Source organism: Protomyctophum bolini (genome assembly GCF_963924005.1).
Source record: "Protomyctophum bolini genome assembly, chromosome: 4".
Lineage (NCBI taxonomy): Eukaryota > Metazoa > Chordata > Actinopteri > Myctophiformes > Myctophidae > Protomyctophum > Protomyctophum bolini.
The window spans coordinates 43,085,522-43,105,618 of record NC_137865.1 but is presented as its reverse complement, the minus strand read 5'-3'; the positions used below and the strand labels follow the sequence as shown (position 1 = coordinate 43,105,618).

Sequence of the window (20,097 nt, the reverse complement as noted above, 5' to 3'; positions counted from 1 at the left end):
CTGTAACTGCCCCCTGGGCTTGGTATGGATTTGATAGTGAGACAGTAGAGTTTCATTACAGATGCTCTTTATTTTTGGTGTGGCACCGTGAAAACTAGAAAAAGCATAAAACACAAATAATATGCATCACCATCAACATAAAATAATAAGCCAATATAAGCAAAACAACTTGACAATAAGCAAAGATATACTTATTAAAACAATGCAAGTAAGCTTAGCTATGTGAGGACCAAACACTAAACAGCATAGACAAATTAAAATCAGCCTTTGAAAACGAAAAAGTCTTTCAGGTATAGCCATGTGTTGCAGTCACATGACAATAGTGTTTACATTGATTAGGGCAATAAAAAACGCTCTTCTTTTAACTAAACAGACACACAACTCTTGGCACTATGAAATGTTCTTATACAGACCTCATTCCGCCTTCCAAGGGGTGTTAAAAAGGGAAATAAAGCATATTTATTTGTGACAAACGTCTAGCTGTTTGGACTGCTAACGCCATCTTGGATTTTTAGAACTCCCGCGAGATTCCCACAATGATACTATACGTGGGCGAATACACAGCAAATAGATGGGCCAACTGTGCCACCTACTGGATTTTTTGTAAACCACACACACTAAGTTCTCAAAGTGTATATAGAGGGAAAACAACCTGTAGTATTATGAAGTAAATATAGCAGCCAGCAATCAATAAAGAAGAACAATTAAAGTATGGCAAATATCAAATAACCATTGGTTGGGGTTCATTTACAATGGCATTGACCAATCAAGAGACAGCGTGCACGTTTCAACCACTTTACAAATAGGACGGCTCTCCCCTATCAATATTACAAATACAGAAATCATCAATGTGGACGACTGGACATTATGCCATGTATTTTCTACTGTATGTGGTACATCATTTGTATTTTATACGTTTGACGTATATAAAACAAAATCACACTCGTATGAACTTAAGTAAGGGGCACTCTTATCATACATACATCATCATACATCACATTCCGTGCTCAGCCAATCAAATCATCACATTCCGAGGTACAAACACATACACAAAGCTGTGCATAGGGGGCGGGGCTAGCGGCCCTCAAAAATCATGAAAAACATACTATTAAAAAATCACACTTGTGTAAAGTGAGACACATACATACATACATACATCATCTTACATCAAATTCTGTGCTCAGCCAATCAAATCATCATAAATGTCATTCCGGCCAATCACTTTTGGCATCTTCATTTTTCTGCCCTCACTTCTATCCCCATGTACTTTGCTCAGCCAATAAATTCATCGCTATGGGGTGATCAGCCAATCATCAGCCAATGTTTGTGCTCACCCAAACCCTCAAAGCTGGGCACAAAAACCATGAAAACCATGAAAGATGACATATTGCATGTCGTTTTTATCATGGTTTTGAGTGTCGCTCTTATGCACAGCTTTGTGTGTCTGTATGAGCACGGAATGTGCTCAGCTGATTGGCTGAGCACAGAATGTTAGGTATGATTAATGATTAATTTTTTCATCATTGAAAACCATGAAAAAATACATTAAAAAAATCGTGTTAGGTGAGCGGCGCTCTTATCATACATCATATATCCTCTCATTCAGGCCAATCACAATTTGCGTCTTCACTTTTTATCCTCAATACGTACTTTGCTCAGCCAATGAAATCATCTCAATTCCGTGCTCAGCCAATCAAATCATCGCTATATGATTCACACAAACACACAAAGCTGGGCATACTATATAGTCATACTATATACTACATAATCAGTCAAATAAAATACACACAGACCGGGCGAAATTATTACTTGCGCGCTCTGCTTGCTATATCATTTCTTCTCATCATTCTCATCATTTCTCATTGTCCAATATCATAAAATAATCTAATGAATACGCACAGATGACTTTCATTTCCCCCACGAGCCTTAAAAACCTCATCTTCAAATGTAACACCTATACGGTCAAATTTGGTCAAATTGAAGACAAATTAAGACCTGTCGTGTTTCATGATTTTCATAATTTTTTAATCGTTGAATCATGGAAAAACTACATAATATAGTATGTAGTTTTTCATGATTTTCGACGATAAAATATGAAAAACGACATACTATAGTATTTGATTTCATTAAATAAAACGCACTTATAACACTCACATAATTTTATTTCATAAAATAATTATGAACAATGATAACATTTATGATTTTCTTTTTTTTTTGCGTCGAAATCCATGAAAAACAACATACAATAGTATGTCATTTGTCATGGTTCATCATTTCTCTAATCATTTTCAAAGAATAAAAACAGACATGTTTTTCTTTTTTTTTTTATCATCGAATACCTTGAAAAACAATATACTGTAGTATGTCGTTTTTCATGTTTTGATGATTTAAAAAAAATATGAAAATCATGAAAAGTGACATACTATAGTTTTTATAGCAATTCCTTCTTATTTATTTTTCATAATGTACTCTTTCAATATCACTGTTAACATTATGAATTAATTCATATATGCCAGCAGGCTCAGGGCCCGAAGCTCTGACTATATGTCTCAAATCAAATCAAATCAAATCAAAACATTTCACATCCTCCACACACCCAAACTCTGGATTGGTGGTGGGTGTTGGGGGCGGTGTCAGTGGTAGGAAATCAGGGTTCGTATTAGTATCCAAGTAGAAGCTGTCGCTTGGGGTCGGTGGGGGTGTCAAGGCCAGGGGTGGTATTTGTACCTGTTCTGTGTCTTCTCTCACGCTACACACATCCAAGTGTGAGGGCAGGCTCACACATCTGCGCAGTGGGGTGTAGCTGGGAAATGGCCTGGGTGTTACAAAAAAAACACACACGTGTGAACTGAGTGGTGCACCACTCAAAAAGGGGGGGGGGGGGGGGGGGAAGAAAAAAGTCAAAGGCCTATATAGTTTGAGGGGGGTAACAATGATTATCTTCAGTTTATCGATGATAATTGATAAACAGAAGCGGCAAGCAGTGTCTGTGCACGTTAATATCGACCAATCAGAATCGCGGCGGGGCTAATTAACATCAATGAAGGACAAGGACTCTCAACCGAATCAAGTCAAGTTTGTACGACAAACCGTGGAAAGGTTATAGCAAAAAATAAATCTACGTAAGACTGAAGAATGAGGGACAAGGACTCTTAACCAAATCAAGTGACGTGACTCACAAGTCTGTACAACAAACCGATCAAAGGTTATGGCAAATGATTGGACTACCAAAAGTTAGTCGTTGTTGAAACATGGAAGTTTGCTTCACCACGGTCATGCCGTTTTATGAAAACTCACGTTATTATAACATTTCCTGTCAATAATAAGTTTAATAACCATTGTAAAATGTGTTCATTGGGAGGTAAATGGAAGACACTTATTTGTGAAGGGCCCTTCACGGAAAGTAGTTTGTGAAACGAGTGTGAAGCAAGCTTCTTCAATGTGGTGGAGTCAGGTTACTTTATGGCACCCACCGGAAAGAGGATGTTGCTCAGAGCCTTATATCACTTCGGTACCGTGTTGCTGTTCCACAACAGATGCCTCAGACCGTATATGCCAGATATTTTGGCCCAATACAATTTCGAACAATGAACTGTACAAACAAACAGGGAGCCGGAGAATCACCAAGGAGATCACACACAGCTGTGATAGCTACAGTAGGACATACATATACTGAGGATGGAGCAGGACCGCATCACAAAGGTGGCCTTAAGATGGCCACCACCAGGCAAAAGAAAATCTGGGAGGCCAAAAAACCACCTGGCGCAGAACTGTGACACAGGAGCTAGAACAGATTAACCTGTCCTGGGGAGAGGCACAACATGCTGCCAGGGATCGGATGCAATGGAGAGCACTCATTGATTGTAGCCTTATGTCCCATAGGGGATGAGGAGGCGTAGGTAAGTAAGTATAAGTACTGTGCTGTGTGAAGTTGTTGGCACCGCGGTCGCCGGTAAAGTTGAGTTAAAAGAGCCACAGTTACTTTAAAACAGGGTTAGATGGAGTACAGGTGGCCCCGACCCAAATAGCCTGCATCAGGGCCTGCCATTAACCCGGTAGATGCCAAATTTTGCACACACTCCCTTGATGCCAACAATGAACCTCTACCCAAATTTTCCAGAACGGCCTGTTATAGCGCCACCAGGAGAAAAACAATTTTTTTATATTACTCCAGATTCTGTCCAAAGATCCCGCAAATAAATCGTTACACACTGTCTCTAGTCATGTGTTCAAGACGGATCTGTCCGATATTTCAGATTCCATCCTAATTGGCTAACATTGGCTTTCAAAATGTGCAGGATTGGCCCGTTTTGAACCAAAAGCCTCAAATCATGAACGGAGTGTGCAATTTACGTGACATCTTTCACAGACTTTCCTACTAGGCCGAGGAATATATCCCACCCTTTTCACATTGGCCTGTTATAGCGCCACCATTTTTAGAACAATTTTTTTGGAACAAAATGCCTCAAATCATCCCATTGCCATCCAAGAAGAAATGTCACCCTTTTCACATTGGCCTATTATAGCACCGCCAGGAGGCCACAACCTGACCTGCCCAGATCGAGGGGCACTTTTTCTAGTTTCTGTTCAACATTGCCACCTAGTGTTGAGAACTGCACAGCAGACAGTGTGTTCAGCAGAGTTGATGACTAATGTAGACAGGCTGTATGGTGTTGCCTTGCTGCACTCTATCCAGCTTAACTGATAATGTACACCAGAACCAGAACCAGGGTTCACCTCCCGGCCGGTGCTACATTGGTGGCAGCGGTTATGAAGGGAATGAAGGCATTCTCTGCCGGTCTCTGTGAGCACCTCCCTGGTCATGGAGGTCCTTCCCAGTTGATCTTGGTCTGTTCCATTGTGGTTTCTGTATTTTATAAATGCATTTATATATTTATTTTACCCTTCGTGTGCCAATGGCTCGTACGTCGAGGCTTGTTTGTAGAGCTCTCCAGCCTTGCGGTACAGCCAGGTCATATCCGGGGATACACCAGGCAGCCAGCCCACCAGTCTACAAAGTCAAATCTAGTTTATTTATATAGCACATTTCACACGACAAGCGAGGACTCAAGGTGCTTCAATGAAATACAATACATAAGAATAAGAAAATACAAAAACAATAGTTATTTAAAAATGAAAATAACTACACATTTCACAATCTAGTTGACAGCTAGTGAAAATAGGTAGGTTTTTAGTTTAGACGTTAATGTTGCAGCAAACCTTACGTATATCAATTGGTAGAGAATTCCACAGAGTAGGACCATAATGACTAAAAGCACCATAACCTGATTTAGACATTGATGCCAAAAGGTTTGTGATTGGATCATAATAGTAACACAGAGTCTCACCTCCGGCCCAGAGACCAGATGGACCCCACGGGCAGGTAGGAGGAGGGCGAGGCCACTTTCACTGTAGAGGCCGTGGTCAATTGACTGCCTCCTTCACGCTCCTCCCTGCATGCCTCACACAGCACTGACACAAACATAAACACACATTTATGGGGAGCATCGGAGCAAAAATAATTTGGTTTTCATTACAGCAGGTGGTTTTAATATTACCACCTGCTGTAATGAATTGAATAACTTGTAATTCCGCAGGTGTATTAAATTAATTGGATGTAATGCACAGTACTGCTCTCAAAGGGCACCTACAGATGGCTGCAATTCGAAACTGGCCTCTGTAAAATCTGAATCCCCCCACCGCCCCCCCTTTTCCCCTCATTGTATATGTATCCTTTCCCTTTTTGCTTCCTACATGATGAATTCCTGTTCTGTTCTTTGACTACATAGAAGTGTCTATTTGTATGTCTCTAAGTGTTTTGATGAATTGAACAATGTGGACCCTGTTGTAAACAAGTGTAATGCTTAATTGGGTCGTCCACTCACAGTTGACAGTCTCTGTATTGAGTTTGTGCTTAAAATGTACTGTAATTCTACAAACTGTTAATAAATATTTCAATCAATCAATCAAAACTGTACATATTGTACAACTTACTGTCACCTCCATTTCCAGTACTATTGGAAACCAGGGTTTCATATTATTGACAGTAATAGACAGCATTTAAGAGCACTTGAGTGACGACACAATAAAGCAGGGTACTGTAGTTTGATCTTCACCCGTTGTGCTTAATGTCATAAAAGTTATTTATCTATGGAGAAATTAATAGTTTCAAACATGAATGTAATCAGTAGATGGTGTAAGTTTGCAATTTCCCTTAAGGGCTGATTCATACTCCTATTTTACAGCTGTTTCGGCGCTGTAGTGCCAAAATGATTTCGGCTCGTCAGAAATTTTCTGTAGCACCGAAGAGCCGACTTTAGGACGGTACCCCCCCCCCCGAACCTCAAATGACGTCAAATTGTAGGCTCTACAGAGCCGAACCGACTTTTATTCGGCTCTAAAATAGGAGTATGAATCGGCCCTTACTCAGACCACATGATACTTGAGAATGGTCACCATGACAGGTTTGGACAATAGGCTTGGGGCATCATGAGTTGTTTTTCACCATTTTACACAAAACACAAAAAAATCATTGTCTTTTTCAGTGTTCATAACACAGCACAATGCTGCAATAGTCTCACATAGCCAAACAAACGGAGATCTCCGCCTACTGATACGTCTTGTGACATCTAAATTCAATGGAAGGTCATGAACTGGGCAGAAACAATATTTGATAACAAACTGCATTGCTGAACCAATGCAAAGACTTTAGGGCGGTCATTCATATTGAGACGTATCAGTATTGTTGTCTCCACCAGGCCGAAGGCATGGGGAGAGAGTATATTTTGCACTCTGTCTGTGTGTCCGTCTGTCTGTGTACAGCTAATCTCCGGGAACGTTAACCCGGTCCATGCCAAACTTTGCCCACACACTCCCTAGATGCCAACGATGAACCTCTGTCTTTACGCTAACTTTGGAGTTCTCTATGTCAGTGGTTCCCAAAGTGGGGTCCGGGGACCCCCAGGGGTACCTGAGGGAGTTCCAGGGGGGACCCATCTATTTTGTTCATGTTCATAAAGTGCTAAAGTGTTTAAAGCAGTGGTTCCCAAACTTTTTCATGTCAAGGACCCCCAAATTGACACTACTTAGCCCGTGGACCCCCATTTGAAAAGATATGCCAGGGACCCCCATAAGAGAAGACGTACACATTTAGACGTCTACATTTAGACGTCTACATTTAGACGTACACATTTAGACGTCTACATTTAGACGTCTACATTTAGACAGTGTCCCCCTGAGTGCCTCCCCAGTGTCCCCCTGAGTGCCTCCCCAATGCCTCCCCAGTGTGCCTCCCGAGTTCCTTCCCAGTGCCTCCCCAGTGTGCCCCTGAGTGCCTCCCCAGTGTCTCCCCAGTGCCTCCTCAGTGCCTGCCCAGTGTCCCCCAGTGTCTCCAATAGCAATACAAGAGCAATAATACAAATTCATCTTAATGTATTAATCTTATTAATTAATGAATCAAATTAATTAATTAATTAATCAAAATTGCGGCCTGTGCCCAGCACCATGCCAAAGCTTTTTCCTGCAGGAAACACTGCTTGTGGTTGTAAATATATTGTTATCCGTGTTGCGAGGATGAGAGGGTACCTGGAAAAATATCTACCCCAAAAGGGGTACCTGGTCCAAAAAGGTTTGGGAACCCCTGCTCTATGTCATTTATATATAGATTCAATGTAGCAATGTGAAAAATACATACTGTACAGTACCATGCTTTTCTACTTTTTAAAACAACTCTAGATATTCATGGTGCCCTCCTGGTAACATTGACTTTTTCTTACCCTTTTTAATACCGACAGGGAGGTAGTGTATGTCTGTATGGTCCAGCCACCAGTGTGCATTTTTAGGAGGCTCATCTGTGGTCTGCTCTGCTACCAGCTCACAGTAGTCTGTATTGTCTGTATGGTCCAGCCACCAGTGTGCATTTTTAGGAGGCTCATCTGTGGTCTGCTCTGCTACCAGCTCACAGCAGGGAGGTGTGGGCACCAGGGGAGAACATGGAACATAGATGAGGCCTGTGGTAGATATTTTTTTAACATGGACAGAATTAAGCATGGCAATCTAAAGTGTAGATTGTTTTGTTGGTTAATAAACAGACATTTTGCAGTTTTGATCCTAAATTGAATTATGGACAATGACATTGTATTTCACACAATCCAGGTCATAATGACTGTGAAATATACAGTAGGTAAGGATTTCCCCCAATGTACAAATATAATTTTAAGAAATTAATTCATCTCTATACAATGGAGAAGAGCACACTTTGTGGGCGGTTCAGTTGGCCAAGTCATTGACCATTGTATGCGGAGTATGCGAAAGTGCAGTTTACGCCTTTGCTTTGTGGCCGTGATATTATGTCACAGTGATGTAAATAGGTTTCCAATGTAATGGGTCCCAGGACCCAGGGTGGTCTTTTAGATGGGTCCCATGGACCTGACTTTACCTCTGCGTTCTTTATTTTTATTTTTATATATTTGTTTTTGTGGCTTTTTATGCTTTTATTGATAGTTTGAAAGTAATTTGACAGGAAATTGGGAGAGATGGGGGGGAGACACACGGCAAAGGCCGTCGGGAACGGGAGTCGAACCCGCGTCACACCAGCTTTGTGGGTGTTCGCAGTTTCCCTTTCCGTGATGCGATGGAGCGATTACACAGCGCCCACAGCCCCACACAACCTGCCCAGCACGGAAAATGCACCGTCAGTGGCCAAAGATAAATCGTTGTCTGCCTTCGTTCAAAATGTACGGTTTGTGTGTGTGTGTCTCACACAGATTGCACTGCCACGACGCGTGGCGTTAGGCGTGAGTGCGCGAGCTTCTAGTATTATACAATTACGAATAAGTCCCATTAGCAGAGAAGAGCTTACAGTTCTCTTGAAGGAAGCGAAGAGCATCCATATAGCCACTCTGGCAGATTCCACCAATAATCTGTAACAAAACAAATGCATTTGATTTAATGATGGCCACTGCTGTTATTCTGCAGCACCCAGCAGGTTCATTTACTGAGGGTTATTTTTTATGATTCAAAGTTTTATTGCTTTTTTCAGTTTAGGCGCACAGGAATGACTGAGAATGTACATAAAAGAATCATACAAACAATTAAGACAACAAATGAAACAAAACAAAACTAGGCAAGAAAAAATAAATACAATACACTACACTACACTGCCAAACCTTAGAAATACAGACAATGCAATACAATAAAATACAGTACAATACAATAAAAAAAGAAAGAGAAAAATAAATTAAGACAATGCCACTGAACCTGGGTAATATTAATTTACACTGTATCCAAGGAAAAAGAAAAGACAGAAAAAAAAGGATGTTGCGCTCACACCACAATGGGATCTCTGACAGCAACATGCATTATGTCCCATTTACGGATATATATTTATCCAGTCTGTTGGACCTCCTATATGCCATTTCTTCATATGCTGCAACCCTGCCTATTACTGAGGTTTTTTAACTGGTGGTCCGTGCGGTCGGTGGTCGCTGACCATGCATTCAGTAATGTAGGAAAGTGAGATATTGTGTGTGTGTGTGTGTGTGTGTGTGTGTGTATATATAAATGCCATTGTAATGCGTGAGGGGCTGTGATTTGTATTACATTTTTAAATAAATAAAAACATGAAATTTTAAACCCCCTCATGCATTAGATTAGGACAATATCAGTCACCAGAACAAGGACGGGTGTTTTCGATGAATCCATCATGGTTAAAATGGACTTTTAGGTTACTTACAATGGGTTTGTAGTGTACATCATTGTCTGAAACAATGTCTCGATGGTCTCACCTGAGGCTCAGGAGGGAAGAAGGTGCTGGCGACTCGGTACGCGTTTTCTGAGTTGACCTGGATGCTGACGTTATTAAAGTTGAACGCATGGAAGTAGCGGGTTCCGTCACGTGGGCATATGTCGCTTTTCCCGGCATAGGCTGAGAAGGTGAGCGTGTTCCTCAGCTGGCAAAGGGGCAGGTTATTGCTGATGGCACCATCCATGTAGTGCTTTGAAAGACACATGGACATACATGTAGATCAGGGGTTTTCAACAGGTGGTCCCTGGAAGTATTGCATGTGGTCCCTGACCATTCATTTAGTAATGTAGGATTTGTTGATTTAAAAAAATGTCAGTATGACATTTAAAAAAATGTATGACGGACTAACAGTGTTATGCCATGTGAAGTTGCCCCATCAGTGTTTTTCTTTGTCTTTGTGTTCGCTCTGTTGATACTGGTATATGTTGTGGTTGCACTAAACGGAATTTCGTCTCATACAGTGACAATAAAGATCTTATCTATTCCACTAGTTGAGAAACAGTGAACTGAATGACCCGGTGACCTATGATGACCGTCCATGTAGTTATTTACAGACAAATTGGAGGTCAAGAAAATTCAACAGAAAAAGGGAGTAAGAATCTCAGTATAAAAAAAAGTTATTGGTGAATAAATATGTACATTATAAGTGGTTTAAAATAACTGAGACTTGGTGACAGCTTGGGAGGACAATCCTGTGAGACATCCTAAACCCTGACAACCTGTGAATTATGGTCAATGTGTAATGGATGGTCCACTCACGACTCCTCGATAGGTTGGTGGAATCACACCACAGTATATTGGGATGAAACAGCTGCATAAGAGCGCCTGGGGAATTACAACAGTAGACAACTCACTGCACAGAATCATGAACATCTTGTTTGTACTTTCATAATATATATTCATCTGTAGTATTTTGTGTTAATGCTGCGATTATGTACTACCCCACAGGGATAGACCAAGTTTCTATGTCATTTAGAATAGCTAAGCAGACATACAGTATGCACACAATGTACTACTACTAACACTATGCACTCACATGCAGGAGACTGCAAAAAACACACACCTCCACCTCCATCATCCTACCCTGTCACAGTGTCACATAATATAGCTCAGTACCTGGATGAGTTCCTCTCTGGTGTCAAACTCCGACAACAGAACGTTCTTTCCATTACGTACTCTGGAAACCGAAATACTGAGTTTCCCAGAGGCTCGGACATGGGCGTCTTCTGGAAGGATCCTCTGCATGGATTCCTTCACTATCTGCATCAGGTTGAATGCAGGGTTCAGTGGTCCTAGTTTGTGCATCCTCGACCGTTTGCTCATGGCCATCAAATCAGCACAGACTTCTTCTACATGAACACAAACGTGTTAAGCATTTAGACACTTTTCACAAGGGCAGTTTAATAATGAGTGCATTAAAGATATGGGCTTCATAGAGTGTTACCATTCCATTATGTTCAATATTAAACTTACATAATTGAAAAGACCACAAATAGCAGCCGACAACGCCACCTCATTGTCCATCTGTCTTATATATGGGGATTCTGATTGCTGCCATAAGAGCACCTATGGTTCAAGAGTTATACAGGTAAAATCAAAGTGGCCTGGTATAGCGCCACCATGAGGCTGATTTAAAAAATGTGGAATAGAGTGTCTTCCTCTGCCTATTAAGAGTGTACATGCAAAGTTTCAGATGTCTAGGGTAGCGACGTCCAAAATTCAGAAAAGCTAACCGAGGGTGCTGAACGGGGCTATGACTGACTGAGTAGTCACTCAGTCAGTCATAGCCCTGTTCAACTGACGGACAGTCGGACGGACGCACGCATAGAGGCGAAAACAAAATAATTATGCTAAATGATTTGTATTTGTGTTACTTTGTATAGCCTACTCAAATAAATGTTGTCATGTAGTCCTCTACAATCTAACTTTTGATACGAGTCCAGTTTAATCAGAAGTCCTTTGAAGCAATTGTACTTTGAAATGTGAGGCATGGAACAAAGTTCAGCAGACCTGCACCTGATTGATGTACAGTAATAAAGTTTGAACCTAATCAAGTGTCACACTCGATCACACCTGTCAGCTGTTTGTGTGCACTGTTTATTCCTTGTTTACATATTTCAGTGTATAGATTTCAGGAGCATTAATTGGCCCTGCATGGCTGCCTCTTCTCACTTATCCTGGACACCATCCAAGACCAACTGGTCTGGCTAAACATTTTAGCTATAGGCCTATAATTTGTCCTGGCAGTGGTAGCCCACAGTCTGTCTCTCTGTCTCTGTCTCTACAAGTGCAATAAAGAATAGATTACAGTATTTATGGTAGGGTACATATCAACTTTTTCAAGTACCATAAGTACAAATTGAATATTCATATTTATGCCATTTTAACCTCCATATTTCAATCCAATCTAATTACTTATTTTGGATATGTAGGCTTAAGGCTATATTTCGAGGGACAAGTGAAATGCCCTACTGTATATGCAAATATGCCTATCAATAGCCTACTACTGTACTTAATTATGTCACACGTACCTGATTCTGGTCGTACAGAAATTAATGCAAAACGTGAATTTGGGAGAACATAACTTTGATAACTAAATAAATTCCACGCGAAATCCCACATACTCAAATGCTCAAATCTCTTCTTGGTATATTTATTCTCACCCATGGGAATTCCGATTGTGAGTGCAGCTGCGATTAGAGCACCTGCCGAAGCGCCGTATATTTTGGAGGCTTTTTCGATGATCACAGGAAAACGCTCCAGGACGCAACTTGCGGCTCCGACATAATAAACACCCATGAACCCACAACCAGCAAAAGAAACACTCCATTCCTGTTCCAGGTCAAACATCCTGCACAGGTGTGATAATTTGACAGATTGATTTAACCTGGCCCAGGCCCACGCTGAAGCTGAATACAGTCAGTAATGTGACGATCAATCAGATCTAAAGGTGAAGCAGTTATGTAATGACAATACATGGTTGCGTTGTGCAATTTTCCACACATTCAACAGACAACACAAGATTGGTGATATGGTGATAATGATAATATGACCCAGATTGCAGCAATGCAGCATGGACATGAATGAACTGCAGCCAATGTGCCTTCAAAATAAAATCCAGAACCATGCACACCAGAAAAATAATGAACCTTAAGAAAGAATTATATTATTCTATATTATTAATATTAATATTATATGATTGGGAATTTACTGTGTGGATCCATGCAGCTCCAAAATGTGCTGTGACTGTGCCAGTTATAAGTCATCCCATACAACCACTGTATCAAAAATATTAGACACATGTACATACATGTGTGTTATGTTATGTTAGGGACCGTACCCAAGTTATTGTACTGTAGTAACTGTAGTAACTGTAGTAACTTTTATTTTGAAGTCCTCCTAAAACACGAGTCCGTTGCTTACATCCATGTGACAGTTTATCATCGCTGCAGTGACTGAGGGGGGCGTCACCATTTACTCAAACCCACTGAAGGACCACGTGCTCGCAGGAATAACAATACAAAGAGTGAGTTGCTGTTAGTTACTGCATTCTTTTGGGCTGCAAGCCTGCAGTGCAACCTAGGCTATTTGTGATCGGCACCTATTTGTCTTCCAAGATGAAGATACCAGTGGTGGATTTTGGTTCCTACAGCTTGAGTGAAAAGACCGTTTTAGACGAACAACTCACTCCGTTAAGTAAAGAGCTAAAAACTGCCTTCACAGAAGTAGGATTTGTCTACCTGAAAAACACTGGGATTTCTCAAGAGGAGGTGAGTCAGCCTCTCAGCTCGAGCTACCTGTAGGTCAGGGGTTTTCAACGGGTGGTCCGTGGACCACTGGCGGTCCGTGGAAGTATTGCATGTGGTCCCTGACCATTCATTTTGTAGGCTAATGTAGCATTTGTTGATTTAAAAAAATGTCATTCCACTAGTTGATAAACAGTTAGCCCTGGTCCAGTGCTTACAGCGAGTATCTCTCTGACAGACTCGCTGTAAGAACTGGACCAAGGCTAATAAACAGTGAACTGATCTGACCTGGTGAGTGGTGACGTATGATGATGATGACCGTCCATGACTGTAGTCATTTTACTGACTATAGGTCAAGAAATTCAACAGAAAAAGGGATTTAGTCAGTTAAGCACAGTAATAATACCATGTGATCAGTACACCAGTTACTAGTAGTTATGGCACTGTGGGCAGGTGCCAAATCGAGCTGGAAAGTAAAATTAGCATCTCCACATGAACATGCACAGTAGATTATTACCAGACTTATCCTTGTTTTATGTCTCAAAATGACTGGATAGTGGATATACAGGTTTTGTAGCTATTGTAGAAATATTAGACCTTAATAATTGTCCAATGTTTAAGCATGTTCTAATCATGTAAACTTTACTTTAAAACAATACAACAGTTAAAATAGCCTATCTACAATGCATCATATTCATATCTCGGGACCACCACCGCTGCAAATAGAAAAGCAGCTGGTAATAATATGTCATAATTTCTTGTTTGTCAATAATATAAATGTTCCTTTCCTTATTGTTGAGGGGCGCAAGCCCCTCCTATATCCAGCTTTTGGTGTCTGTCCACAAACTTTGTCCTACACAAACTAGAATTAAATTCCCATCAACAGTCGGAGTCTATTTACGTCATGATGATAAGAGCGCCCCTCACTTCACACGGGTGTGATTTATTATTATTTTTCTCTGTGTGTCTCTTGTTTTTTCCAGGTGAACAATGTTATGGACATTTCCAATAAGTTCTTTCTGCAGTCAGATGAATTGAAGTTGCCCTTTAGCAGGGGTAGCTTTTCCAACAACATGAATCATGGCTGGGTTTCATCAGGAACTGAAAGGTTTTACATTTGATTTATTTTCTTTAAACTTATGTATTTATGTAATGTATGTTTTGGCATCTATTTTGTTAAGAATGTCCTCATTATGGCCACACTGATATGCTCTAATAGTTTATAAATGTGTGTATATAGTGTTAATCTTGCAAGTACATCCCATACGCTAGGGACAGGAGCATTGCAATTGGCTAGTTAAAGCCTGGAGGGACAATTGCTTGATTTAAAAACAAGGAGAGAAAAAGAAAATTGACAGATTTTAAAAATAAAATACGTTTGCACCAGCAATATGGCACTGACTAGACCTTTAGTAGGTTTTGAAGTACCTTCAACAAAATGTACTACTTGTCCTCGGTATGCTATACTAGACAATACATTTACAATGAATGACTCTTATGTACACAGGTTGAACCCACGGCGACCAGGGGACCTAAAGGAAGCCTTCAATACTGTGTGTCTGCACCCAGATATTGTGAGTGAGGACGTCTTCTGGCTCAATGCATTTCATGCAGTCAACCTTCTGACTTTGCTTTTAATACCCATAAAGTTTGTACTGCAATACAAGATATGAGCACTCTTGATCTATAAAGGTATTTGTATGTCTCTTTACGATGAACAGCTCTTGTGATAGACATTGCCTGCTTTGACTGACAGTAATTTACAGCCTATAGGCCCAGAGTTTAAATGATAAACTTGATCTATTCTATTCTGAATTAGACCACGGTATTCGAATTATATATCGTCAACGTCAACTTCCCATTCCGTTCCTTTGTAGAAGTGGCCGTCGCCAGGGTTTCGAGAGGTGCAGACAGAGTTCTTCCTGCGCTGTAAGGACCTGTGTCTCAGGGTGCTCAGAGTGATGGCTCTGAGTCTGGGCCTGCAGCCAGCCGTCTTCCTCAACACTCACTCATTAATCGGGAGTAGGTAATCTATTGTGGAGGTTCTCAAATAAGGTTCTTTATGAGGGGGTCCCCAGTTAAATGATTGGTAACTCTGAGTCCGAGAGTGTACTAATCCATTACGGGTCCCTTTGGTTCCATTTGTACTCTCTCAGAGTGTTAGTTTATGTACAGTACTAGGCGAGTTCTTCAGACTCCACCTTAGCCCGTATCACTTTCCGTAGCCTTGACGACCTTGCAGGCTTATGCTAAAAGGGTCATTTAGATAGCATGATTTGTACGGATGCCAGATCATCATTGAGGTTCAAGGTTCAAGGTTAGCTTTATTGTCCCTTGCGGGAAATTGGTTTGCAGCCAGATCATAGTAAGAAATCACACCCGTGTGAACTGAGTGGTGCAGCTTTCCCCCCCCCCCCACCTCTCTCTCTCATTAGCAGGCAACATTGCAGCACTATCCCTCTCTCTGTTTCTGGCGCCCCTACTGGTACCCTATAGTCATATACTGGTGCTCATGACACATAGGTGTACACGGACATTGCTGGTTGTAGGAGTGGTTGCACCACTCAAACAGTACACACAACAACAACAACATTCAATACAAGACTAAGATCAGGGCACTAGAGACAGATAATTCATGACATTCAATAGTAGCAAAGTCAGCAAAAGTGCATTAGTGGGCAGTATGTGCAAAGAGCAAGAATATAGTGCTATCTGCTGTTCAGCAGTTGATTAGCAGCCGGGACAAAGGATAGTTGGCATTCCTTATATTCATATATTAGTGTTTATGTATGGATATTCTACTGTTAGACTGATGATAGGTTCTTAGTTTACTTATGATCCTAGATGACAGTTTATATGATCTTGCTTACTGTAAATCACTCTGGATTAAGAGTGTCTGCTAAATGCCTAAAGTGTATATATTTCACCAATGACTGTGGTGTGGTCCCCTAAAGGTAATGAGAATGGCACAACTCTCAGATCCCTCTACTACCCCCCGGTGGACAGTGGGACGGTGAAGGAGGGACAGCTACGATGCGGAGAACATTCTGACTATGGGAGCATCACAATGGTGTTCCAGAGCCAGGAGGGAGGACTGCAGGTAGTAACAAACACACACACACTCACAACCATAGGCTTGAATAACACTTCTCCTCTATACTTTTTACGGTGTGCCTATGAAAGAAATACACACACACACACAAACGAACTATAAAATTGCATGCACTGACTGCAGCACGACAGTATTTTCTACGTAGCCTTGGTCACCCCCCTCATCCCCTGGTTCAAGTTTTTCTCTATGGAGAATAACATGGGGTCCTCTTAAAATCGTCTCATATAAGAATTGTGATCCAAAAATAAACAAACTGTCTTTGCAAAATTGTCGGGGAGGTGTCTCTGTATCATTTACGACCGTCAGTCAGTCAGTCATATTTCATGTACCGGTAGTCTGTTTCTAGCGAAAATGTAACTAATTCAGCAGCAGTAACAATAGCGTTTTCTCTCAGTCAGTTGATTCTTCATATCCATATGAGTGAAACGGCCGGGTTGAATTGTTTACTTTTCAAACACAGTTCTTATATGAGGCGTTCAAAAATCCCGCTATTGGGATTACAATGCAAATAAAGTTGTCCAGCCCAACTGCAAGACAAAGTGTAAATTCACAATGCTAAACTGGACATTATATTCAGGGATGTGATCTCTTGGATGTCCATTCCCTCACATAGGTCCTCGGTCGGTCGGGGGACTACATATCCGCTCCCAGCATTCCCGGCACCGTGCTCATTAACATTGCAGACCTGATGCAGCGATGGACAAGCGACACATTCATTTCTGCTGTGAGTTTACATGTCTGTATGTAATGATCGGACCGTCATAATGTCCTACAAACATAATCGTGTTTTTTAAATTAATAAGACTGTTGTTTTTCGTCCTCTCTACATAAGGTGCATAAGGTTTTGATGCCGCCACCTGGGGACTCCAGCACGCGTCGTTCTCTGGCGTTCTTTGCCCAACCAGATGACGAGGCTCTGATCACATGCTGCGATGGCTCTGACAAGTATCCTCCGGTTAAGTCAGGCACCTATCTCATCGAACGCTTCCAAGACTCTTACGGCCGCAAATGAAATGTCTTCCCTAAATACTGTACATAGCATGAAGTGTTTTTTTTTTTCATAAAATGATTTAGTTTGGAACTTTGGAAAAAGGAACTTCATCTAGTTTTTGAGGGGTGCTAGCCCCTCCTATATACAGGTTTAATTAACTCAATGACTGCCAAGGACTTAGTTAACTTCTTTTTCATGATGTCCTGGACTGCCAAGGACGCCTTTTTTGTCTTTTTTAACATGGGAAAAAATAATCTTAAAAAAAAATATATATATATATATATATATATATATGGTGGCGGTCTGGGACTTTTGGCGACCCCTGGTGTTTTTAGTTCAATGTTTAAACACCATTAATAAAGAGAGTTTTGTCACCGTTTGTTTTACATCACCTAATCATAGCAACACGAGTTAGAATTCCCTCCTCGATGTTGTAAGATGATAAGAGCGCCCCTCATTTCACACGGGTGTGATTTTTAATCATTTAACAAATGATAATTTAATTTGATAATTTTTAAAACTCAACTGTTAGCCTTAAATATTTTATATGAAGTTACAAATCATTGTTAAAGGTTTTTGTTTTAATTAAGATTAAATATTACTTTATTATCACTGCTTGCAGAGTGTGTGTCTGTCCAGTTAATCTCTGCACAAACTACTGTACTATAGGCTCTGAATGCACACACTGGCCAGGCCCCTAACGCAGGGATACTCAAATAGATTTACCTGTGGGCCACATTACAAAAATGGCAAGGGGCCAGGGGCCAGTAGATAAAATTACGACATTAATGATACTTGATAACTTCTCTCTTTCAATTGCTTTATTTTCGCAAAATGTATCAAAGTACAATGTGCATGCACACAATATGTAAATAAATAAATGTGTTAAATTTATGAGTAGCTGTCTGCCTGCCTGCCCAATTGTCTATGAGTAGCTGTCTGTCTGTCTATGAGTAGCTGTCTGCCTGCCTGCCCAATTGTCTATGAGTAGCTGTCTGTCTGTCTATGAGTAGCTGTCTGCCTGCCTGCCCAATTGTCTATGAGTAGCTGTCTGTCTGTCTATGAGTAGCTGTCTGCCTTCCTACCTGTCCAATTGTCCATGAGTAGCTGTCTGTCTGTCTATGAGTAGCTGTCTGCCTGCCTGTCCAATTCTCCATGAGTAGCTGTCTGTCTGCCTGCCTGTCCAATTCTCCATGAGTAGCTGTCTGTCTGTCTGCCTGTCTATGAGTAGCTGTCTGCCTGCCTGCCAGCCAGCAAGTTGGTTAACAGAAAATAAATTGTTATGGCTGAGTAAAATAAAATACAATAAACACAATTTGCCTGAAAATAGATTACCCAGCTATGACCTTTTTCATGAAAAAAAAGGAGTAGTGATATGGCTGACTGAGTAAAATAAAACAATCTACCCGAAAATAGATAGCTATAAGTGAAGAGCAATTTCCGCAATTTCCGCAATTACCATTTCCGCAATTTCCGCAATTTCCACAATTTCCATTTCCGCAATTTCCACAATTTCCGCAATTACAATTTCTGCAATTTCCATTTCCGCAATTTCCATTTCCACCATTTCCGGAATTACAATTTCCACAATTTCCATTTCCGCAATTTCCACAATTTCCGCAATTACAATTTCCGCAATTTCCATTTCCGCAATTTCCATTTCCATTTCCAACTATTAATGGCAGCTGGGTTTCATCATTCAAATAAAATAGAATTCTGTCCGTTTAGCTATAAAATTATGTCAGGGAATAGGGATACACAGTATATGTTTTTCATTTGCATTGCATCTCCCCCCCCCCCCCCAAGCTTTTATTTTCGTTCAAGTAATAGTACAACTCTAATAGTATTACTTATAATAATGTAATTAAAGATAACTTCATTCAGATTTATTTATTTTTATTTCATTTTCCAGATTTTTTTTTCTTCTTTTTTTTAGATTTTCATTGGTGGGCCAGTCATAATGGTCCCGCGGGCCTGATGTGGCCCGCGGGCCTGAGGTTGAGTATCACTGCCCTAACGCACACTGCACTAGTATGTTTAAAAGCAAAACACGTGATTCTTTATGTGGCATAATATAAATGTATGAGCCTGTATACCCTGCTGTAGCTTACGTGTATGTATAATAAAAGACAGAATCCATTATGCTGTCTCATTGTCATCTTTTAATGTCCTCATTCAAACCATATACAGCATTATGGATTTGTTGCACAGCAAGTTGTGGGGGGTGTAGAAGATGAACTGCTCCACAAGAACAATGTCATATCGGAGCTTTAAATAAATAAATCACAAAGTATTGAATATTGCAAATTAATTTTATCAAGACAAAAAAAAATGCTGTGAATATGCTTTGGTGTGTCTGTAAACTAGAGAGGATCCAAGGGGTTCCTGCTGGGGAACTCGCAGCCTAGGGGCCCCTGATAATAATGTGACTATATGTAGGCCC

The 20,097-nt window shown here is 40.8% G+C and overlaps 2 protein-coding genes across 2 annotated transcripts; one reads left to right on the top strand and one right to left on the bottom strand.

Annotated features, from left to right (window-relative positions):
• Positions 1-1,342: 1,342 nt before the first annotated feature.
• On the bottom strand, positions 1,343-12,655 carry LOC308314610 (patatin-like phospholipase domain-containing protein 2; the record flags this gene model as incomplete). Its single annotated transcript, XM_080762242.1, has 10 exons — positions 1,343-1,348; positions 2,584-2,815; positions 4,904-5,011; positions 5,349-5,472; positions 7,776-8,009; positions 8,861-8,921; positions 9,786-9,995; positions 10,565-10,630; positions 10,922-11,154; positions 12,469-12,655. 10 exons carry the CDS (start codon positions 12,653-12,655, stop codon positions 1,343-1,345), a joined length of 1,461 nt encoding a protein of 486 aa, XP_080618368.1.
• A 718-nt stretch (positions 12,656-13,373) lies between these two features.
• LOC308314048 (uncharacterized protein) lies at positions 13,374-18,325 on the top strand. Its single transcript, XM_080761432.1, has 7 exons — positions 13,374-13,575; positions 14,535-14,659; positions 15,059-15,125; positions 15,429-15,573; positions 16,506-16,651; positions 17,277-17,387; positions 17,496-18,325. The coding sequence occupies exons 1-7, from the start codon at positions 13,423-13,425 to the stop codon at positions 17,673-17,675; spliced, it is 927 nt and encodes a 308-aa protein (XP_080617558.1). The 5' UTR covers positions 13,374-13,422; the 3' UTR covers positions 17,676-18,325.
• The last annotated feature ends 1,772 nt before the right edge of the window (positions 18,326-20,097 follow it).